This window comes from Suillus clintonianus, assembly GCF_016758775.1.
Source record: "Suillus clintonianus strain FC179 chromosome Unknown DEU56scaffold_18, whole genome shotgun sequence".
Taxonomy (NCBI): Eukaryota; Fungi; Basidiomycota; class Agaricomycetes; order Boletales; family Suillaceae; genus Suillus; species Suillus clintonianus.
In genome coordinates, this window is record NW_024539242.1 from 196,215 (window position 1) to 213,250 (window position 17,036).

The following is a 17,036-nucleotide window of genomic DNA, read 5'->3' on the forward strand; positions in this document are numbered from 1 at the left end:
ATAATATAATAGGCCGCTTTTTTTGTCTATTTGTGTGCCTGCTCCTCCTCCAGGGCCTTTTCAAAATAGGGTAGGGTACAGAACATTTTCGCACTTTTGCCCCTTTGATAGGGGTGTGTTCTATTATATTCAGAACATGTTTATGAGCATATATGAGTAGATTCCCATCTTTATTTCACCCTCTGAGGTGTCCTACATCAATAGATATAGCACATATGCAATAAAACACAGAATATGCTCCCATTGAATTATTTCTAGGTGAACAGACTTGGAAAAATTATTCCCAGCATCTATTCAACAATAGGAATAAAGTATCAGGAGCCCAGGACTATAGGATAATCCCCTGTTGCATGGTGTGCCCCCCCTCTCCTGGTGGTTTACCCCCTGTGAAATTTTTCCTGTAGGACCGGACCTCAATTGAGGTAAGGGGTCTATTTCTATGTATATCTGAGGTAGTTCTATCACATAGCTGACCCAGGACACACATAGGATCCTGCTACATGAACAAAAACATAGAAAATCGCATTTTTGACACTTTTGATGTTTTTCAGTGTCTTACTCTTGCACAAGTGATACACCCTGTTCATATATCATTATCAGAGTATATATACTTGCTCTTTGTGACAAGGATCAGCTCAAAATAGGCCAGGGGCTCAAGTTAGTGTGAATGCTTGCTATTTCTACTGATAAGGAGCCCATACTTTCAATACATCGAAATTTAATAATCAGACACCTGGTGTAGATGTCAAATATATTCAGTATCATAGGCCTAAATGTACAGAACAATCTAACAAGAAGTGAGTCCTGAGGAAGTGAAATAGATAAGGAATTGAGTGTGGGAAAGTTCAAATACCCAAAACATCGAAAATGGTCAGTTGGGCAGTAGTTGGACTTTAATGCTGGGTCAACTCAGATATATACCACATTCCTTCCACCACCCTCTAACCTCAGGGCAGCATGTAGCATAGGTTCCTTCAGTAGTTTACAATGTATCTTACATATTTTTAATGAAATATTTGAGCTGTACCATATATAAATGTCACTGTGTATGAAAAGATGTCAATTGTCACTTTTTACACATATGTGATGTTACTTGTCATTCAGTCAGTCCTTGATGGATCTTTCTAAAACTTCATATTTATCTTCAGGGGCATATATAGGATGTACCCCAGGTCTTTGATCACTTATCACAGGCTTGATTACTATGTAGGCTTCTTATCAGTAGAAATACCTCCTGTACATCATATATCACATTTGCACCCTATATAGGGCTGGTCCTTGTCACAAAGAGCAAGTATATATACTCTGATAATGATATATGAACAGGGTGTATCACTTGTGCAAGAGTAAGACACTGAAAAACATCAAAAGTGTCAAAAATGCGATTTTCTATGTTTTTGTTCATGTAGCAGGATCCTATGTGTGTCCTGGGTCAGCTATATGATAGAACTACCTCAGATATACATAGAAATAGACCCCTTACCTCAATTGAGGTCCGGTCCTACAGGAAAAATTTCACAGGGGGTAAACCACCAGGAGAGGGGGGGCACACCATGCAACAGGGGATTATCCTATAGTCCTGGGCTCCTGATACTTTATTCCTATTGTTGAATAGATGCTGGGAATAATTTTTCCAAGTCTGTTCACCTAGAAATAATTCAATGGGAGCATATTCTGTGTTTTATTGCATATGTGCTATATCTATTGATGTAGGACACCTCAGAGGGTGAAATAAAGATGGGAATCTACTCATATATGCTCATAAACATGTTCTGAATATAATAGAACACACCCCTATCAAAGGGGCAAAAGTGCGAAAATGTTCTGTACCCTACCCTATTTTGAAAAGGCCCTGGAGGAGGAGCAGGCACACAAATAGACAAAAAAAGCGGCCTATTATATTATATTATACATATATATACTGAACTACTACTTATATATGAAGGGGGACCTGTTGTGGTGTGGTGGTGAAGCTACAGTGAGGTGAGAAAGGTGTGGGAATAATTGATATTGTGGAGATTCCCAAAAATGGTCGATGTTTTGGGTGTTGTGGGGTAATTCCCACAGTAGGTGACTAAAAATCGAAAATGCGGGGTGTGGGAATAATATGGAAGGGTCCTGAACACCAGATTTGAGAAACTTAGCAACCAGTAGTAGTCGGCCAGCCATGGTTCTACATGCTATAGAAGCCAGCTGGCCAGTAGTATGCAACTCAGACACCAATGACCGGCCAGCCTTGATTCTACATCTAGTAGGTATAAGGCTAGCTACTAGTATTGCTTTCAATTATAAGAATACCAGTATTGATATATCTACACTGGCCAGTCATGGTTCTATATACTCCGGCCAGCCATGGTTCTACATAGTACATGAACTCCGGCCGGTGACCGGCTAGCCATGGTTCTAGGGCCTTTTGGCATGTCCTGGGCCAGGGTTCTACATGGAAAAATGACTGAAGTATGTGGTCCCCGTAAGGAATCCCCTAGTACACTCGTAAGTTGTTGGTTTTCTTTGTGGATATACTGACGCACCAATAGCAATGTTTTTTTTGTTGAAGTCGACAGCAACCGCGACCCAATGGTTACCGTGAACGTGAACAGGGAACAACAGCAATTCGTAGTGTAAGGTAATAATTTTTTCTTGACATTTGGACAGCAGAGGATGCACGTTGCCGGAAATCGTGAGACCCTTGATAACCTCTGCGAGTCGGGAGTTTTCGATTAGAATTCGTCTTCCATGGGACTGTGCGTGGGCACGGTGAGCAAGGTGCGCCATCATTGAATCTATGAGCTCGTCCGTTATCCATCCCATTCCAAGTAGGTGCGTGAACTCTAATGTTGACGTGGATCCACCACCTTTACTATTCCACGGCACGGCAAGGAACATATCTTGGACATGCGCCGTCATGTCAGGAGCCTCTCCAGTCATCAACGATGCTTTCGCAAGCCACGCCTCGCTCGTTCTCCATGCGGACTGTGCACGAATGACAGTCGTTAACTCGCGCCACCATGTCAAGGTCCATAAAGGCAGTCGATCTTTGCCATCATTATACCGTGGGTCTATCAATGACCGAGCTCCATCAAACCATGCTTGATCGAAGGCTTTGTTGATCTCTACAAGGAATTCAGCAGAGGGAATAGGCCGGGTATTTAGGTAAGAGAAGTCACGGTCCGGAAGGTCATGACTGAACCAACACTTGATCTTCACAGCGACAATAGTTGGGGATCGAGTAGGCAAGGATATCTTCAGAAAATCGGCAACAGGAAGGTGATGAGAAGGAATGTGTTGGGTGTGGGTGGATGGAATAACGAGTGCATCGGAACGAGCGTTGAGTACTGACATCGGAAGTGTATTTTTATCGTATATCTTTCCCTTCCCAATCCACTCGTGAGGATTAAAGATAGGAGGTTGTATGAGATCAATAACATCATTCATGTTAGGAGTGTTGAAGAAAAAGTATGGTTTGTTTTTTTTCACTCAATTTGCATGTCTGACAGGCCAATCTGTCCAATATGAAGCCTCCGTCGGACAACACACTCCGAATCATAACGATTAATATTGAGCAGTTTTGTGGCAGATGGTAAAAAGTGTGGTTCGAACTCCAGAGCTCCACCGCTCCAGCAGTCAAACGTGACATCATACATTACACCCACTACACTATTGTACCATGCGACAAGAACACCGTGTCCGGATGGCGACCTGGCTCGCAAACAACCTTGCTGATGTCCGGATGGTTGACCCAGGTAGACCCAAAATCAGACCCTAAAAGTCCGGATTGTAACCTGGGACAAATGGTCATTTGGGTCGATTTCTGTCCGGATCGATGACTGGGTTCCCAAGGCATTATCAGGGGTCCTATGGTAGGGCGTCTAGGCGGTTGTGGTGCATGGAGCGCGTTGCTTCAGTCACATCCGAGAACAATGATCCTTGAGCTACATCAGGAAAATCCCGGATGACTTGAGGCATCTTTTTTTGACTTTAACAGTAATAAAAGCTGTGAAAAGAGCTCGAGTGCACAAGACGCCACAAGGCCACGCGTATTCTCGAAATCGTCTTAGCTCACCTTGACTCGACTTTTTGAGCATTGCTCAAGACAAAAAAACTCGCCAAAAGGCAGCACATGATTGATTCAAACTTCGCCAAAACAGTAATTGTAAAGTGTCACAAGGTGTACCAAGACGTGTTCAAGCAGAACAAAGCCATCTAAACTCGAAAGAAAGCGATTAAAATGCGGTCTAGATAGATCGAAAAACAGCTGCAAGGCGCCGGAAATGCATGGACAAGAGATACGAAGAGGGGGGAAATTCGTCACAAGGCGATTCAACAGTCTGAAAAGATAATTAATACGGCTAGTAGGATGACCGGCACGATTAAAGGAGCACGTCAGATGTCCGCACGGTCGTCCATACCATCCACCGAGTCAGCGCTGTTGTGCTTGTCGAAGCCAGGTTTCTTCACGAATTTGTAGGCCATTGACATCGTCAGCTTTGTTGCCTCTGTGTCCTTCTTCTGTGCCCCTTTGATGAATGCGGCAGTTTTTTGCGCCCCACTTGGCAACCGAAAACGCATGCTCAGTGCCCGATTCCTTTCCGGTTGCTCTGTTCAGTGTCTTGGGTGTCTTCAAACGAGCCTTTCGCCCTACAGCGGGCGCGTCAGGGACATCAATGGCGACAGTGTTCTCGGCAATAAGAGTGAAGGCACGTTCGAGCTAGTAGTAGTATTAAAAATCAACATAAATGAAAGCATGTGGACACATGGACACACCGAGACGGCACACAAACCGAGGGCTCCAATGATGCCACTTTCCGCTAGAGTATCAGTATCAAGAGCAGGTACATTAGCATGCCCAGCGATCCGGGAAAGATGGGCAGAGGCGAGAAGTTCTTGCACAAAGGCAGAGCGGAAGGTTTCAGACTTGTCGATGTTCTCAGGATCGGGGTACAGAAATGCGTATTGATGGAGGAAGAGTTGCCCAAGCTCCTGTGGCGGAGTATCTCTGTTTAGATTGAAGAAATCGACCACCAGCGTGGCTGCAGTCGATCCAAAGTTGCTGCGCCAATCACTGACGCGCTGAGTGACCTAAAAAAAAGTAATTAGAACACCATCAATTGAATAAAAGATGAACTCACAACACCGAAAACTGAGCCAGATATTGTAACCTTGTACCGGATGCTCGGATAGACAACCTTGAAAATTTTGTGACACGCATGGAGAAGGTTTGTATCGCTGATTGTCCAGACGTCGTCCTGAGCACCGAGCCAGAGCCAGACCGTTGGTATAAATTCCCTGGCCCATTTGCTGTCTTTGTGGCAACCTGGAGGAAGGTCACCATTGACATAAGTCGAACGTGCCTTGATTGTTTCTTCTACCCAATAGCCGTCCTGCTTAGGCTTGGCGGTGGGCGCTGAATGCTGGGACTTCATGGGTGTCTTCTCGATCTTTGCTTTCTTAGAGGGCGGCGCTTTGCTAGAGAGCGGTGCTTTGCTATGGGATGTGGTACCAACTGATGTCTGCAACAGAGTTAGTAGCAAAGATGCGAAACGAGGGGACAAATACCATGGCTGTAGTACGTGAAGCTTTCACCGTGGTAGCTTTCTGCACTTTGACTGGAATTGGTGCCTCCGTGAGCTCTGGCTCTATTTCGTCAACCTCCATGTTGTCTTCATTTGAGGACACCTCGACAATGTCATCCATGTCCTCGTCCTCTTGTGGAGTCAGTAGATCATCATCTTCAGAGATGTCGCGAATCTGCTCAGCCATTTGCTTTCTCTTCGCAGAAGTGGGTCGAGTGCTGGGCCGTTGAGCTAGAGGTGGCGGTACGAGGTCTGGATCAATGTCACGGGATGTAATTTCGACAGTAGACTTAGTAGAAAAAATCAGTATAAGCGAACTAGGATCAACTGATGGTCACCTGTCTGGTTGATATCTTGCCCTGAGTAGATACTGCAACATCACGTTCAAGGGAATCATCGACGTCCTCATCTCCGAATCGTCCGACCAGATCATCCGAGTCCGTCAATTCTTCATGTGTGTTGGGTACACATTTAGGGGCCGGTAGTTGGAGATCACAAGGATTTGAGCGTAGAGAAGTACCAGTTGAGGTATGCGACACCTGAGACTTCGAGAAGACGGTTGAAGGAGGAACTTGACTGGCGGTGGTTAGCGAACCACTTTGAGTGGTTGGATTCTGCGGATCAAAGTAGACATTCTTTCTCCAATTCTGAATGCGGCCACCCAAAGTTGACTTGGCCCTTGATTCCAACGTTAGATTGCGAAAGAACAGTGTAGACTCGGTGAGCATGAGCATGAACATGATGGTTTGAAAAGAACAAACTCACGGTAAGGAGTTGCCTTTCTCGTTTGTACTGGCACGTGCCTGATTGTGATCAGCCGTTGCAGTCACGGCAATGTTCTTGCGAGCCTCGATAATGGCAGTCTTGAGTGATCGTATGTTTCGTCCTTTCTTTCTCTTCCTGTCATTGTCAGAATCTTCATCACCCGCCAGGATATCGATATCTTCGTCGACATTTTCTGAAGGCTCCTCAACCGCTCCTCTGCTTTTAGCTGCACTGACACCAACCTCTGCTGGAGCAGCTTGATCGCTCACAGCAGTAACAGCACCTCGTGCCTTCTTAGGTACAGCACGTGGCTTGACGGCCTTGGGCTTTGCCGTTGTCACCCGGGCCTGGGCCTCCTCCATGTCAACCTGCATTTCTGCAAGCCTGTTAAGCCCCGCTATAGCCAGTACTTCTTTGGCTTCCTGAGCTGCTTTGAGGCGCTTCTCATCGGCGGCCTTTGCCTTGGTAGTCCGGCGCTTCGGTTGGGCGTCAAGAACAATTTGACCAGGGTGAGTGGTAGCGTTTTTGGCGCGGGTGCGACGGGTCGGCTCAGCCATTAAAGATGTACCAGCGAATACAAGAGCAGTGGAAAATTGAGTTGGGTGAGAGCAAGGGTTCCCAAATGGTCCGAAATGAATTTGTACGTGCCCTCCAAATGTGCCAAACAAACACTTTGAATAATATGTAATTAGCCTTCAACACTTGTGCGTGTTAGCAGTACACTATCTGCAAAGAGCCTCACTCTGGTCCTCAGCACTTCTCCTTCTCACTTTGCCGCTATTTATTTTCCTCAGCATGCCAGAAAACGTGCCTCGCACTCAGATTGCTCGGCGAAACTTCAGTGCCTTTCAAGTCCCTTGTGGACATATGGGGTGCAAACGTTTCTTCAAGACCACTGCTGGACGCACTAAGCATATTCTATCAGCCCACCCTGTTGTGTCCCCTCCAGCCTCTCCAGAACCGCATCATGACGACATTGCCGACAATCCTTTTCAGGATGACTTTGATCTTCTAGGTCAACCGGACGGTTCTAACGAGGAGTTAAGAGCTTCTCCCCCCCCCAACGTACACGCAGAATTTTTCGGACCTGGAAACTCCCTCTATCGCAACTATCATACTTTGTTAGATGGTTTGTTTTCGCATTTCTCCTTCTGTTCAGACTCTGACTACAAGCTATAAGGGCGACCTTGTGACGCCCATGGTCATTTTCTCCCTGAGGGTACTGCACCTCCTCCTCCGGAGCCCAAATCTCGGAATGACTGGACGCCATTTCGAAATCGGGTGGAATTTGAAACCGCCGAGTATTTTTATATCCGCAATCAGACTCCAGCAGGACAGGCCGACCATCTTCTCAACCTTTGGGCCACAACACTTCTCCAACATGGTGGCACCCCACCGTTTGCAGATCACAAAGACCTTTATGCAACAATTGATTCAATTGCACTGGGCGACGTGAAGTGGGAGGGCTTCTCATGCGCCTACACAGGAGAGAAACCTGATGGCTACCCACCCTGGATGGATGGGAGCTATGACGTCTGGTACCGAGATCCGCGGGAGGTTGTTCGCAACATGTTGGCGAACCCTTCATACTCTAACGAAATGGACTACCGGCCTTATCGCGAGTACTCTACCAATGGAGATGAGCGGCAATTGCGAGATTTCATGTCGGCTGATTGGGCTTGGAATCAGGCGGTAAGTGTTTTTGAACTCGCCGTTCCTCTTCCCCCCCTCTTCTCTGCGATAGACTACCAGAACTCACCTTTCCTCTTCCCCCCCCCTCTTTTCTCTGCGATAGACTACCAGAACTCACCTTTCCTCTTCCCCCCCTCTTTTCTTCACTATAGACCACCAGAACTCACCGTTCCTCTTCCCCCCCTCTTTTCTTCACTATAGACCACCAGAACTCACCGTTCCTCTTCCCCCCTCTTTTCTTCACTATAGACCACCAGAACTCACCTTTTTTCTTCCCCCCCCCTCTTTTCTCTGCAATAGACCATCAAAACTTGCCGTTTTTCACATTCTTTCTTCACTATTCTTAGATATAACTAACTCTATCTATTACAGGATATCATTGCTGGAGACCCAGAGACAATTGGCTCCACCTTCGTGCCCATCATCCTCGGAAGCGACAAGACGACGGTTTCTGTTGCGATCGGCAACAACGAGTATTATCCCCTCTATCTTTCAATAGGGAATGTTCGCAACAACGTTCGCCGCGCACATCGAGACGCACTTGTGGTCATTGGGTTCCTCGCAATGCCAAAGAGTAAGTCCATCGGTTTGGCAATCCAACTCGCTAATACTGATTTTCAACTGTCTAGCAACAAAGAAACACGCGGAGGATCCAAAGTTTCGCAAATTCCGTCGCCAACTATTTCATTCCTCGCTGTCTAGGATACTCGCATCACTTCGGCCTGGGATGTCAACACCTGAAGTCACAAAGTTCGGAGATGGTCATTTTCGGCGCGTGATTTATGGCCTGGGCCCATACATTGCCGATTACGAGGAACAAGTCCTCCTTGCATGTATAGTTCACTTCTGGTGTCCAAGGTGACTGTCATTTACCTCATTGACATTTGCACTCGAACTGACACTCTTTTAGATGCTGCTCACATCGTGACAGCCTCGACACTCCCTCGCTCCTTCGATGCCGCGAATACCACGAAGCCCTGTTTGAAGCGGGTACTTACGGAGAACTGTGGGTAGAGTTTGGAATAGTCGCCGACTTGATTGTAAGTCAATTTTACCCCGATATTAACAATCTACTTACTAACGCTTCTGATCTTTAGCCTTTCACGAACGACTTTCCGCGTGCCGACATCCACGAAGTGATTGCCCCGGACATTCTACATCAAGTTATCAAAGGTGCCTTTAAGGATCACCTGGTGGCGTGGGTGGAGAAGTATCTTGTCCTTACTCATGGGAGGACTGAGGCAGACCGCATCTTAGATGATATTGATCATAGGTGCGAATTTCACACCTTCCTACTATGTCATGGACTCATTTCTCGCACAGAATAGCAGCTGTTGCATCGTTTTCGGGTCTGCGCCGCTTCCCGCAAGGGCGGGGCTTTAAGCAATGGACGGGGGACGATTCTAAAGCTCTCATGAAGGTAATTTCATTCCACTTACACGTTATTTGCGCTGATGAAATGTTTTTAATTAGGTATACATACCCGCAATCGAGGGGCACGTACCGATAGATGTCGTTCGCGCATTCCGCGCGTTGCTCGAGTTCTGCTACCTCGTACGTCGAAACACTATCACCGAGAACACCCTGGACGAGATTCAAGACGCAGTCTCTCGTTTCCATCAATACCGCGAGATTTTCAACACTTCGGGCACTATTCCAACGTTCTCGCTGCCGCGGCAACACTCCCTAATGCACTACGCGCACGTTATTCGACTCTTCGGCGCCCCGAACGGACTGTGTTCATCGATCACAGAGAGCAAGCACATAAAGGCTGTGAAGGAACCATGGAGGCGTTCGAGTAAGTACAAAGCGCTCGGTCAGATGCTGGTCACGAACCAGCGTCTTAGTAAACTAGCTGCCGCGCGTGTTGATTTTGACAGTCGTAAGATGTTGGCTGGTACCTGCCTTTCAGCGGAACTCGAGGCTCTTGGTGAGTACTAGTTATTATTAACTTTCGTCTCTCAAACTGATTCATTCAACGGTGCGCACTGAATAGGTATGTCGGCCAATATTGATGTCCTCGATGATGAAGACCTTGGTGTTCCCCTGCCAAATCAAGCTGTCAATTGTGACAACGACAACGATACAGCCGTAGACCATGGCCCGACTGTATTACAAGCACACACTCGGCTCGCACGGACAGTTCGTAAGTATCTGTATCTATATTTTAGACTTACCGCAGAGTCTAACCCAGCTTCACATACAGAAACAAAGCGTGCGCGGAGTGTCTTGGCTCTCGCTGAGGAAATACACCTTCCTTCTCTCCCGGCCTTAATCCGCCGCTTTCTTTTTCAGCAAACACGCCCAAACGACACCCAGGACCCGCACGAAATCCCTCTTGCTGCCTGCCCCAGATACGAAGGGAAAATCTCAGTCTTCAACTCCGCGTGCTCAAGATTTTATGCACCGAGTGATATTTGTGGGATTGGTGGGATGCGAGTGGAGCATATCCGCTCATGTCCTTTGTGGCGGGGTGAATTTTCACGCTATGACTGTGTTTTCATTAACACAGGATCAGACACTGAGGGTATCCGAGGGCTTGAAGTCGCGAGGGTTTTCGCCTTCTTCTCATTCAATTATGGAGGAATCACGTATCCGTGCGCTGTTGTGCGCTGGTTTGATGTTGTTGGAGACACACCTGACCTAGAGACGGGAATGTGGATAGTTCGCCCGGCCTACAACGCCAACCGCACACCTCTGCACGGCGTCATTCATGTGGACACCATCTATCGCGCTGCTCACCTCATTCCTATCTACGGCAACCATTTCGTTCCCCTCGACATCACCTTGCACGTGTCTTACGATGCTTTTCGGGCCTACTATGTTAATAAGTATGTTGATCATCATGCCTTTGAAATCGCATCGTGATCTTTAATTCGGATTCTCACTGTACTACTCGTGACTTTTACATCTTGTTAGTACTTGTAGCGACTTGAATCCTATTTTTCTTCTCGAGTCCATTTACCGTCTTTGAGCAGTTTCCGTGCCTTGAAAAACTTCGACTTTTACGACTTGTCACGCCTTTGCGGCAATGTGCGACTTTTGCTTGAAGTCCAAGACTGATTAATAAGCTCAAAGTCAAATAAGAACTTCGTGATTTTACTGATGTATCCATCACTGTTAATTGCGCTCTCCAAGAGATACCTTGTAAAAGCGGGCCTGGGCTTCTTCGGAACCGTGATCGCACTCCTTTGATCGTTCACACTATTATGTAATAACATTATCTTTTACATGTCACACTCGTCATCTCCACTTGGTCTCCACAAACCCAAGTCAAGCTTTTTCGCGTAACCGACGACAATCTCCATGGCTGCGAATCCGATCCCTTTGTCCTCTCAGTTCTTTGTTGACCTTTCCTTGGAGTGCTTAAGAGAGTAGTTTCAACACGTTCTTTAGTACCTAGTTCTGAACCACCGCATTCCTATTGGAATATGGAAGCACCCTAAATTTGCACCTACTCAATTGGCCAGACTTAGCCTCGTGTTGGCCACGTTGCTCCGATACAAGAGGATACAAGACAGCTATCCAGCGGACGAGGAATAAGTACTTTGCAGTGCGCTCTCTTCTTGTCCTAGGACCTATTGCTCGTTCACTATGGTCAAAATTTGCCCGCAGTTGGAAGCCCACGGGGCTTGCACCAATCCCCTATGCAAAGGGTACCACGACGTCCACCTCTGCGAGCTATGTGGCGTTTTCTGCGCGTCTACCAAGTGGTACGAATCGCATCTCGCCAGCAAAAAGCATCGCCGTAAATTGTCTGGCCATGATGGACACCAGTACCATTGCACTATTTGTGACACTTCCGTTTCCGGTCACAGGTCTTGGGTCCAACACGTCCAAGGACAACGACACCGCACAAATGCGCAGAACCAAGGTGTATTGCCTGAGGTAGCTCCCGCTGTTCCTGAGGCGCTCCCTGGCAAGGTACTGTGTGGTGTCTGTGACAAACAGATCCCAGAAGGCTTGTGGGCTTCTCATCCTCAATCCGCCGAGCATCGCAGGAGGGAGGGCTATACCGCGTTCAAAACTGCCCTCGAGGAAGCTGAGAAGGACAAGCACGGCGTCGTTCTCTCAGAAGGACTAGATTTTGGGATTTTGGAAAATGCCGACGCTGCGCGGGGAGCATCGCGAACTCTGACAGTAGAGACCACGGTGCCCTCATCGCGGGTGACCATTAAGAAGGTATCTTTGTCCTCCTCGTTCGTGGGTGGGAAATCTCCGTGAGCTCTTTGCCCCTTTTGTTGATTTGATCACCGAAGCCAATGACGTCGTTGGTAGGTTTGCTATTACAACCACAGCGGAAGGGGCGGTATTGGGATATCGTCGCCCGACTGCAATTGGTGTACGGTTTTCGACACCCCACTCTGGGCGCATGGATGATCGTCTTGAAATCCTCTTCGAAGACACGGCACTGCGTGTAACCTTCGTCATCGCTAGGACGTTGAAGGCCATTGTGGGCAGCCAAGCCGATCATGAGCTGTTGAAACCTATCGCTCCCTTCCAACCTCGCCAACGGACTCGTGCACAGCCTGAGAAGGAGGTAGTGCCGGGCGTCCCCCCACCTTCTAAAACCATCATACCGTACACTGTCAATTTGCCTCCGGCAAAGATATCGGAGTCACTCTTAGCTGCATTATCGGAAACGTCAACTGGAAAGGCGCTGGACCACATCAGAAGAGTCTTCCTCCCGAGGGTCATCGATTCTTCGACGTATTCGCGTTACTTCAAGACACTGCTTTGGATAGAGGAGTACCGCATGGAGTGAGTAGAGTTGCATATTGATTTATCTCTATTCATACGAGCTTTCAAGGCATGATTTGGGACACTATGACATTCCTGACGCTCAGTTAGAACATCACAGACCGTATTATTAGTGAGCACACTGATATTACTCAAGGGTTCGAACTCATTGTGTTGTAGTGTGAAAGTTCCTGGGCTGGCGGAAAAACGCCCAAGTGTTTTGATTGGTTTGGGCGTCTACTTATTTTGTTCTTGCTATCATTAATCGTACTGTCAGGTGATCGTTTTCTTGTCCAAAAACACGGAGCTGTCGAGGGCCATTGGTATGAAGGCCATGTACATTTTGTTCAACAGGAATCCGTCGGGTTACGATTCGACAGGTCATTCGGTGGCTGGTCTGAGCAGCAGCGATATACCGTACGGTTCAAGCTCAACCGCATTCCTATGCGCCGTCAACACCAGGCGCTGGACACCGCATTTGCGTCCGATAAGTTTTTGTTCCCTCAAAAGGCGCACATTTTACCGCTTGCCCCTCGTCCTGGCGTGGGCCCTATTATGCCATTCAATTCGTTGATTGCTACGAACCCACCCCAGCTCCAAGCCGTTACATCTATCCTTCTACAGCAATCGGGTTCAGCACCATTTGCCGTTTTTGGCCCCCCGGGCACTGGCAAGACTATAACAATAGTAGAGGCTATGAAGCAACTGCTCAAACATAAACCAAATACACGTATTCTTGCTACAGCACCCAGCAACTCTGCTGCTGATATCATTGCATCCCGGTTGGCGTCCACCCTTGGACCCGACGAACTTTTCAGACTTTACGCACCCTCAAGGGACTTTGAACAGGTGCCAGATGAGTTGCGGCGCTACACGCACAGAAAGACGCTGGAAGGGCAAGACAAGGGCTGCTTCTCTGTCCCGCCCATCCCAATCCTCAAGCGCTACAAAGTTATCGTTTGCACATGTGTCTCCGCATCTATTCCGTACGGCATTGGCATTCCCCGCGGACATTTCACGCATATTTTCGTCGATGAAGCTGGTCAGGCGACTGAACCTGAAGTCATGATTGGGATCAAAACCATGGCCGACAATGCGACGAACATCGTCTTGGCGGGAGATCCGAAGCAGTTAGGACCTATCATCCGATCCAACATTGCAAGGGAGCTTGGGCTGGAGCGAAGCTATCTCGAACGTCTGATGTCGATGAATGCGTATGAAGCTCAAAGTGGCCATGGCCTGAGGTGATCATAGCCCATGTATTTGTTTCGTTTAGGTTACTGATCTATGAGCAGCGTCGTCAAGCTTGTGAAAAACTTCCGGTCCCATCCCGCAATTTTGAAGTTTCCCAACGAGCGATTTTACGCGAATGATCTTGAGTCATGTGGCAACAAGAATATCATACGCGCTTTCGAAGGCTGGAACAAACTGCCCTCGAAGAAATTCCCGATCATCTTCCACTCGATATCTGGCAAGGATGATCGCGAGGCTTCGTCGCCCTCTTTCTTCAACATTGATGAGGTTACTCAAGTTCGCAAATACATCGATCAACTCCGAGATGATCGACAGGTCAGAGTTGGTAAGCGAACACAAATTCAATTCCGTTCGAAATTTATAACAACACGACAGCCCACAATGAGATTGGCGTGATCACCCCCTATCACGCTCAGTGTGTCAAGATTCGCAAGAGGCTCAGTGGCGTGGCTGACGAGGTCAAAGTTGGCAGTGTAGAAGAGTTTCAGGGCCAGGTGAGCAAATTTCAAAGCGTGTGTCGTTCTATGGCCGATTTTAGCTATCAGGAACGCCGAGTCATCATTATATCGACGGTCAGGAGTAGTCGAGATTTCGTTGCGTTTGATCTCAAACATACCCTTGGCTTCGTTGCGAATCCGAGGCGCTTCAATGGTTAGTGGACCGGTTTTTTGCACGAATAATGCTCATAATGCTCTCAGTTGCTGTGACTCGAGCACAAGCTCTGTTGATTGTGGTCGGAGACCCAAATGTCTTGTCCCTAGATCCTCTTTGGCGGTCGTTCCTGAATTATGTACACTTGAACGGAGGATGGGCTGGGCCTGGGCCGACATGGGATACGACAGAGACGGTAGATGAGAGTGGTGAATACGACCAACATGTTCGAGCGGCTGCATTGACAGACATGAATCTTCTTGCTCGGAGGATTGAGGAGGTCGTGGCGGAGAATGTGCAAACTAATGAAGGTGACGACGACGACGACGACGACGACGACGCAAACTCTGACAGGCCATGGAGGGAACTGGAGTAGGCTCTCTTACTAGTACTGTAATAATATGTTCATAAAACACGGTTGTAAACTTGGGTAATTTCCTTTGCAATACTTTGTTTCATTGTACTGTGACTACTATCTCACGCTGTACTGGGCGGTGTTACTGCATTTGCCCAATTTGGGGGTACGTCCAAGTCGTCGTGGACCGAACCAAGACCGAACCTGAAATTTCCTCGACAACTCTTTTTTCGTGCAGCTAGGCAGGACCGTGTCTCCTCTCTTTCGCTTTCACATTCTTCTGTCGCATTATGGTCGAGGACAAGTACATCGGATTGGCTCTGGCAGTCTCCAGCTCATTAGCCATTGGAACAAGTTTTATCATCACAAAGAAGGTTGTCCATCTCGAGCTTTGTTGAACTTCCCGGAACTTAGTGGTCTTGGATGCAGGGACTTACTGATGCAGGAGCACGAAGCGCATCTGCCTCCGATGATTACACTTACCTCCGGAATCCAATATGGTGGGCTGGGATTTCCACTCGTGAGTCTTGTTAAATGAGCTGTCGGAATATCACATCATCTCAACGATTGTACAGTGGTGCTTGGAGAAAGTGATAATCATCTCTTACCCCCTTTGTTCAGCTAATAACGAAGCCTGTAGTCGCAAACTTCGCTGCTTACACTTTTGCTCCCGCAATATTGGTGACACCATTGGGCGCACTTAGTGTGTTAATCGGGTAAGCATGCTATAGGTATCACAACTCCATCAGCTGATGCTTCTGCAGTGCCATACTGGCGTCCTTCTTGCTCAATGAGGAGCTTGGGCATCTAGGACGGACTGGATGCGCCCTGTGCCTTATTGGTTCATTGATCATTGTTCTCCACGCACCACCAGACAAAGAGGTTCAGACCGTGGACGAGATTTTACAATATGCTATACAGCCCGGTTAGTCTTGGTCTTCTCTTATTGGTGTGACACTGACTGGTCCGCAGGGTTCATGCTGTATTGTTTCACGGTTTTCGTATTCTCGCTCGTCATGATATTTGGTGTTGCCCCACGCTATGGCCGATCCAACCCTATTGTTTACATATCTATATGCTCCGTAGTTGGTTCCGTGTCTATCATGGCCATCAAGGGCTTTGGTGTAGCCGTTAAACTAACATTTGGTGGGAACAACCAGTTCACCCATCCAAGCACATATGCGTTTGGCATCGTCGTCATTGGGTGCATCCTTGTGCAGATGAACTTCTTCAATAAAGCACTGGACACATTTTCTACCAATGTGTACGTCCGTCCGCACGTCTTTTTCAATGGGTGGTTCACCATTTCACAGTGTAAATCCCATGTACTATGTTGGATTTTCCACGGCAACGATAGTGGCGTCCCTTATACTTTTCCAAGGATTTAATACGACGGATGGCACAAATACCGTTACACTCCTCGCCGGGTTCATTGTCACTTTCCTCGGCGTTCACCTCTTGAATATCTCGCGGAAAACTGAACCTCCGAGCATGCCAAACGGTCACTCCACGCTAGAAAGTGGTCTCATGAATCCCCGCATCAGCCTCCAGGGCCGCATGTCTCTAGATGGTTGGGGTGGTGTATCTGAGGTACAACCAGACGGCGCCCTGCAGTCCTCTGGCCACGGCCGTCGTTCTTCAATATATCGCGCACAGAGCAACACATTGTTCAACGCCTTCGAGGAGGAGGAGACAGGCGACAACGTGCCACTGTCTCGATTGCGGGAGAGCGAAGAAGAGTACGAGTATGATAGTGATGTAGATGAACGGACTCGATTGCATTCAGAGCATCGCATACGACCAAGTGTCTCTCGAAGTCATAGCAATTCCCCGGCGCTGCAGGGCAGCGCACGGAATTCTCCTCGGCCATCATGAATTACCATAGTCTTTTACCCTTTTAACGGACCTTTATAATAGATATCAACTTCTTGTCTAACTTATTGAAAGCTCAATTGTGAAAGAGTGAAACCAAACAAACGCTTATTTGCAAAGGATGTGAGAACAAG

General features: G+C 47.7%; 5 protein-coding genes across 5 annotated transcripts; 3 read left to right on the forward strand and 2 right to left on the reverse strand.

Moving 5' to 3' along the window:
* Positions 1-2,436: 2,436 nt before the first annotated feature.
* On the reverse strand, positions 2,437-3,435 carry DEU56DRAFT_910292 (uncharacterized protein; the record flags this gene model as incomplete). The annotated part of the gene is made up of 2 exons (XM_041357164.1): positions 2,437-2,482; positions 2,528-3,435. The coding sequence occupies 2 exons, from the start codon at positions 3,433-3,435 to the stop codon at positions 2,437-2,439; spliced, it is 954 nt and encodes a 317-aa protein (XP_041210990.1).
* Positions 3,436-4,420: 985 nt separating this feature from the next.
* DEU56DRAFT_732261 (uncharacterized protein) lies at positions 4,421-5,076 on the reverse strand (the record flags this gene model as incomplete). Its single annotated transcript, XM_041348260.1, has 2 exons — positions 4,421-4,708; positions 4,765-5,076. Coding segments are annotated over 2 exons (600 nt in total), but the record flags the coding sequence as incomplete, so codon positions are not given.
* A 2,057-nt stretch (positions 5,077-7,133) lies between these two features.
* DEU56DRAFT_870254 (uncharacterized protein) lies at positions 7,134-10,898 on the forward strand (the record flags this gene model as incomplete). Its single annotated transcript, XM_041355614.1, has 10 exons — positions 7,134-7,467; positions 7,519-8,030; positions 8,403-8,604; positions 8,660-8,888; positions 8,941-9,070; positions 9,128-9,303; positions 9,354-9,450; positions 9,504-9,960; positions 10,027-10,176; positions 10,237-10,898. The coding sequence occupies 10 exons, from the start codon at positions 7,134-7,136 to the stop codon at positions 10,896-10,898; spliced, it is 2,949 nt and encodes a 982-aa protein (XP_041210992.1).
* Positions 10,899-11,163: 265 nt separating this feature from the next.
* Positions 11,164-15,134, forward strand: DEU56DRAFT_789141 (RNA helicase). Its single transcript, XM_041352521.1, has 9 exons — positions 11,164-12,250; positions 12,309-12,791; positions 12,841-12,903; positions 12,951-12,997; positions 13,048-14,014; positions 14,066-14,349; positions 14,400-14,518; positions 14,570-14,675; positions 14,723-15,134. Exons 1-9 carry the CDS (start codon positions 11,625-11,627, stop codon positions 15,049-15,051), a joined length of 3,024 nt encoding a protein of 1,007 aa, XP_041210993.1. The 5' UTR covers positions 11,164-11,624; the 3' UTR covers positions 15,052-15,134.
* Positions 15,135-17,009, forward strand: DEU56DRAFT_789143 (magnesium transporter NIPA-domain-containing protein). The gene is made up of 7 exons (XM_041352522.1): positions 15,135-15,404; positions 15,460-15,550; positions 15,606-15,620; positions 15,671-15,746; positions 15,795-15,955; positions 16,003-16,294; positions 16,344-17,009. Exons 1-7 carry the CDS (start codon positions 15,321-15,323, stop codon positions 16,903-16,905), a joined length of 1,281 nt encoding a protein of 426 aa, XP_041210994.1. The 5' UTR covers positions 15,135-15,320; the 3' UTR covers positions 16,906-17,009.
* Positions 17,010-17,036: the final 27 nt, after the last annotated feature.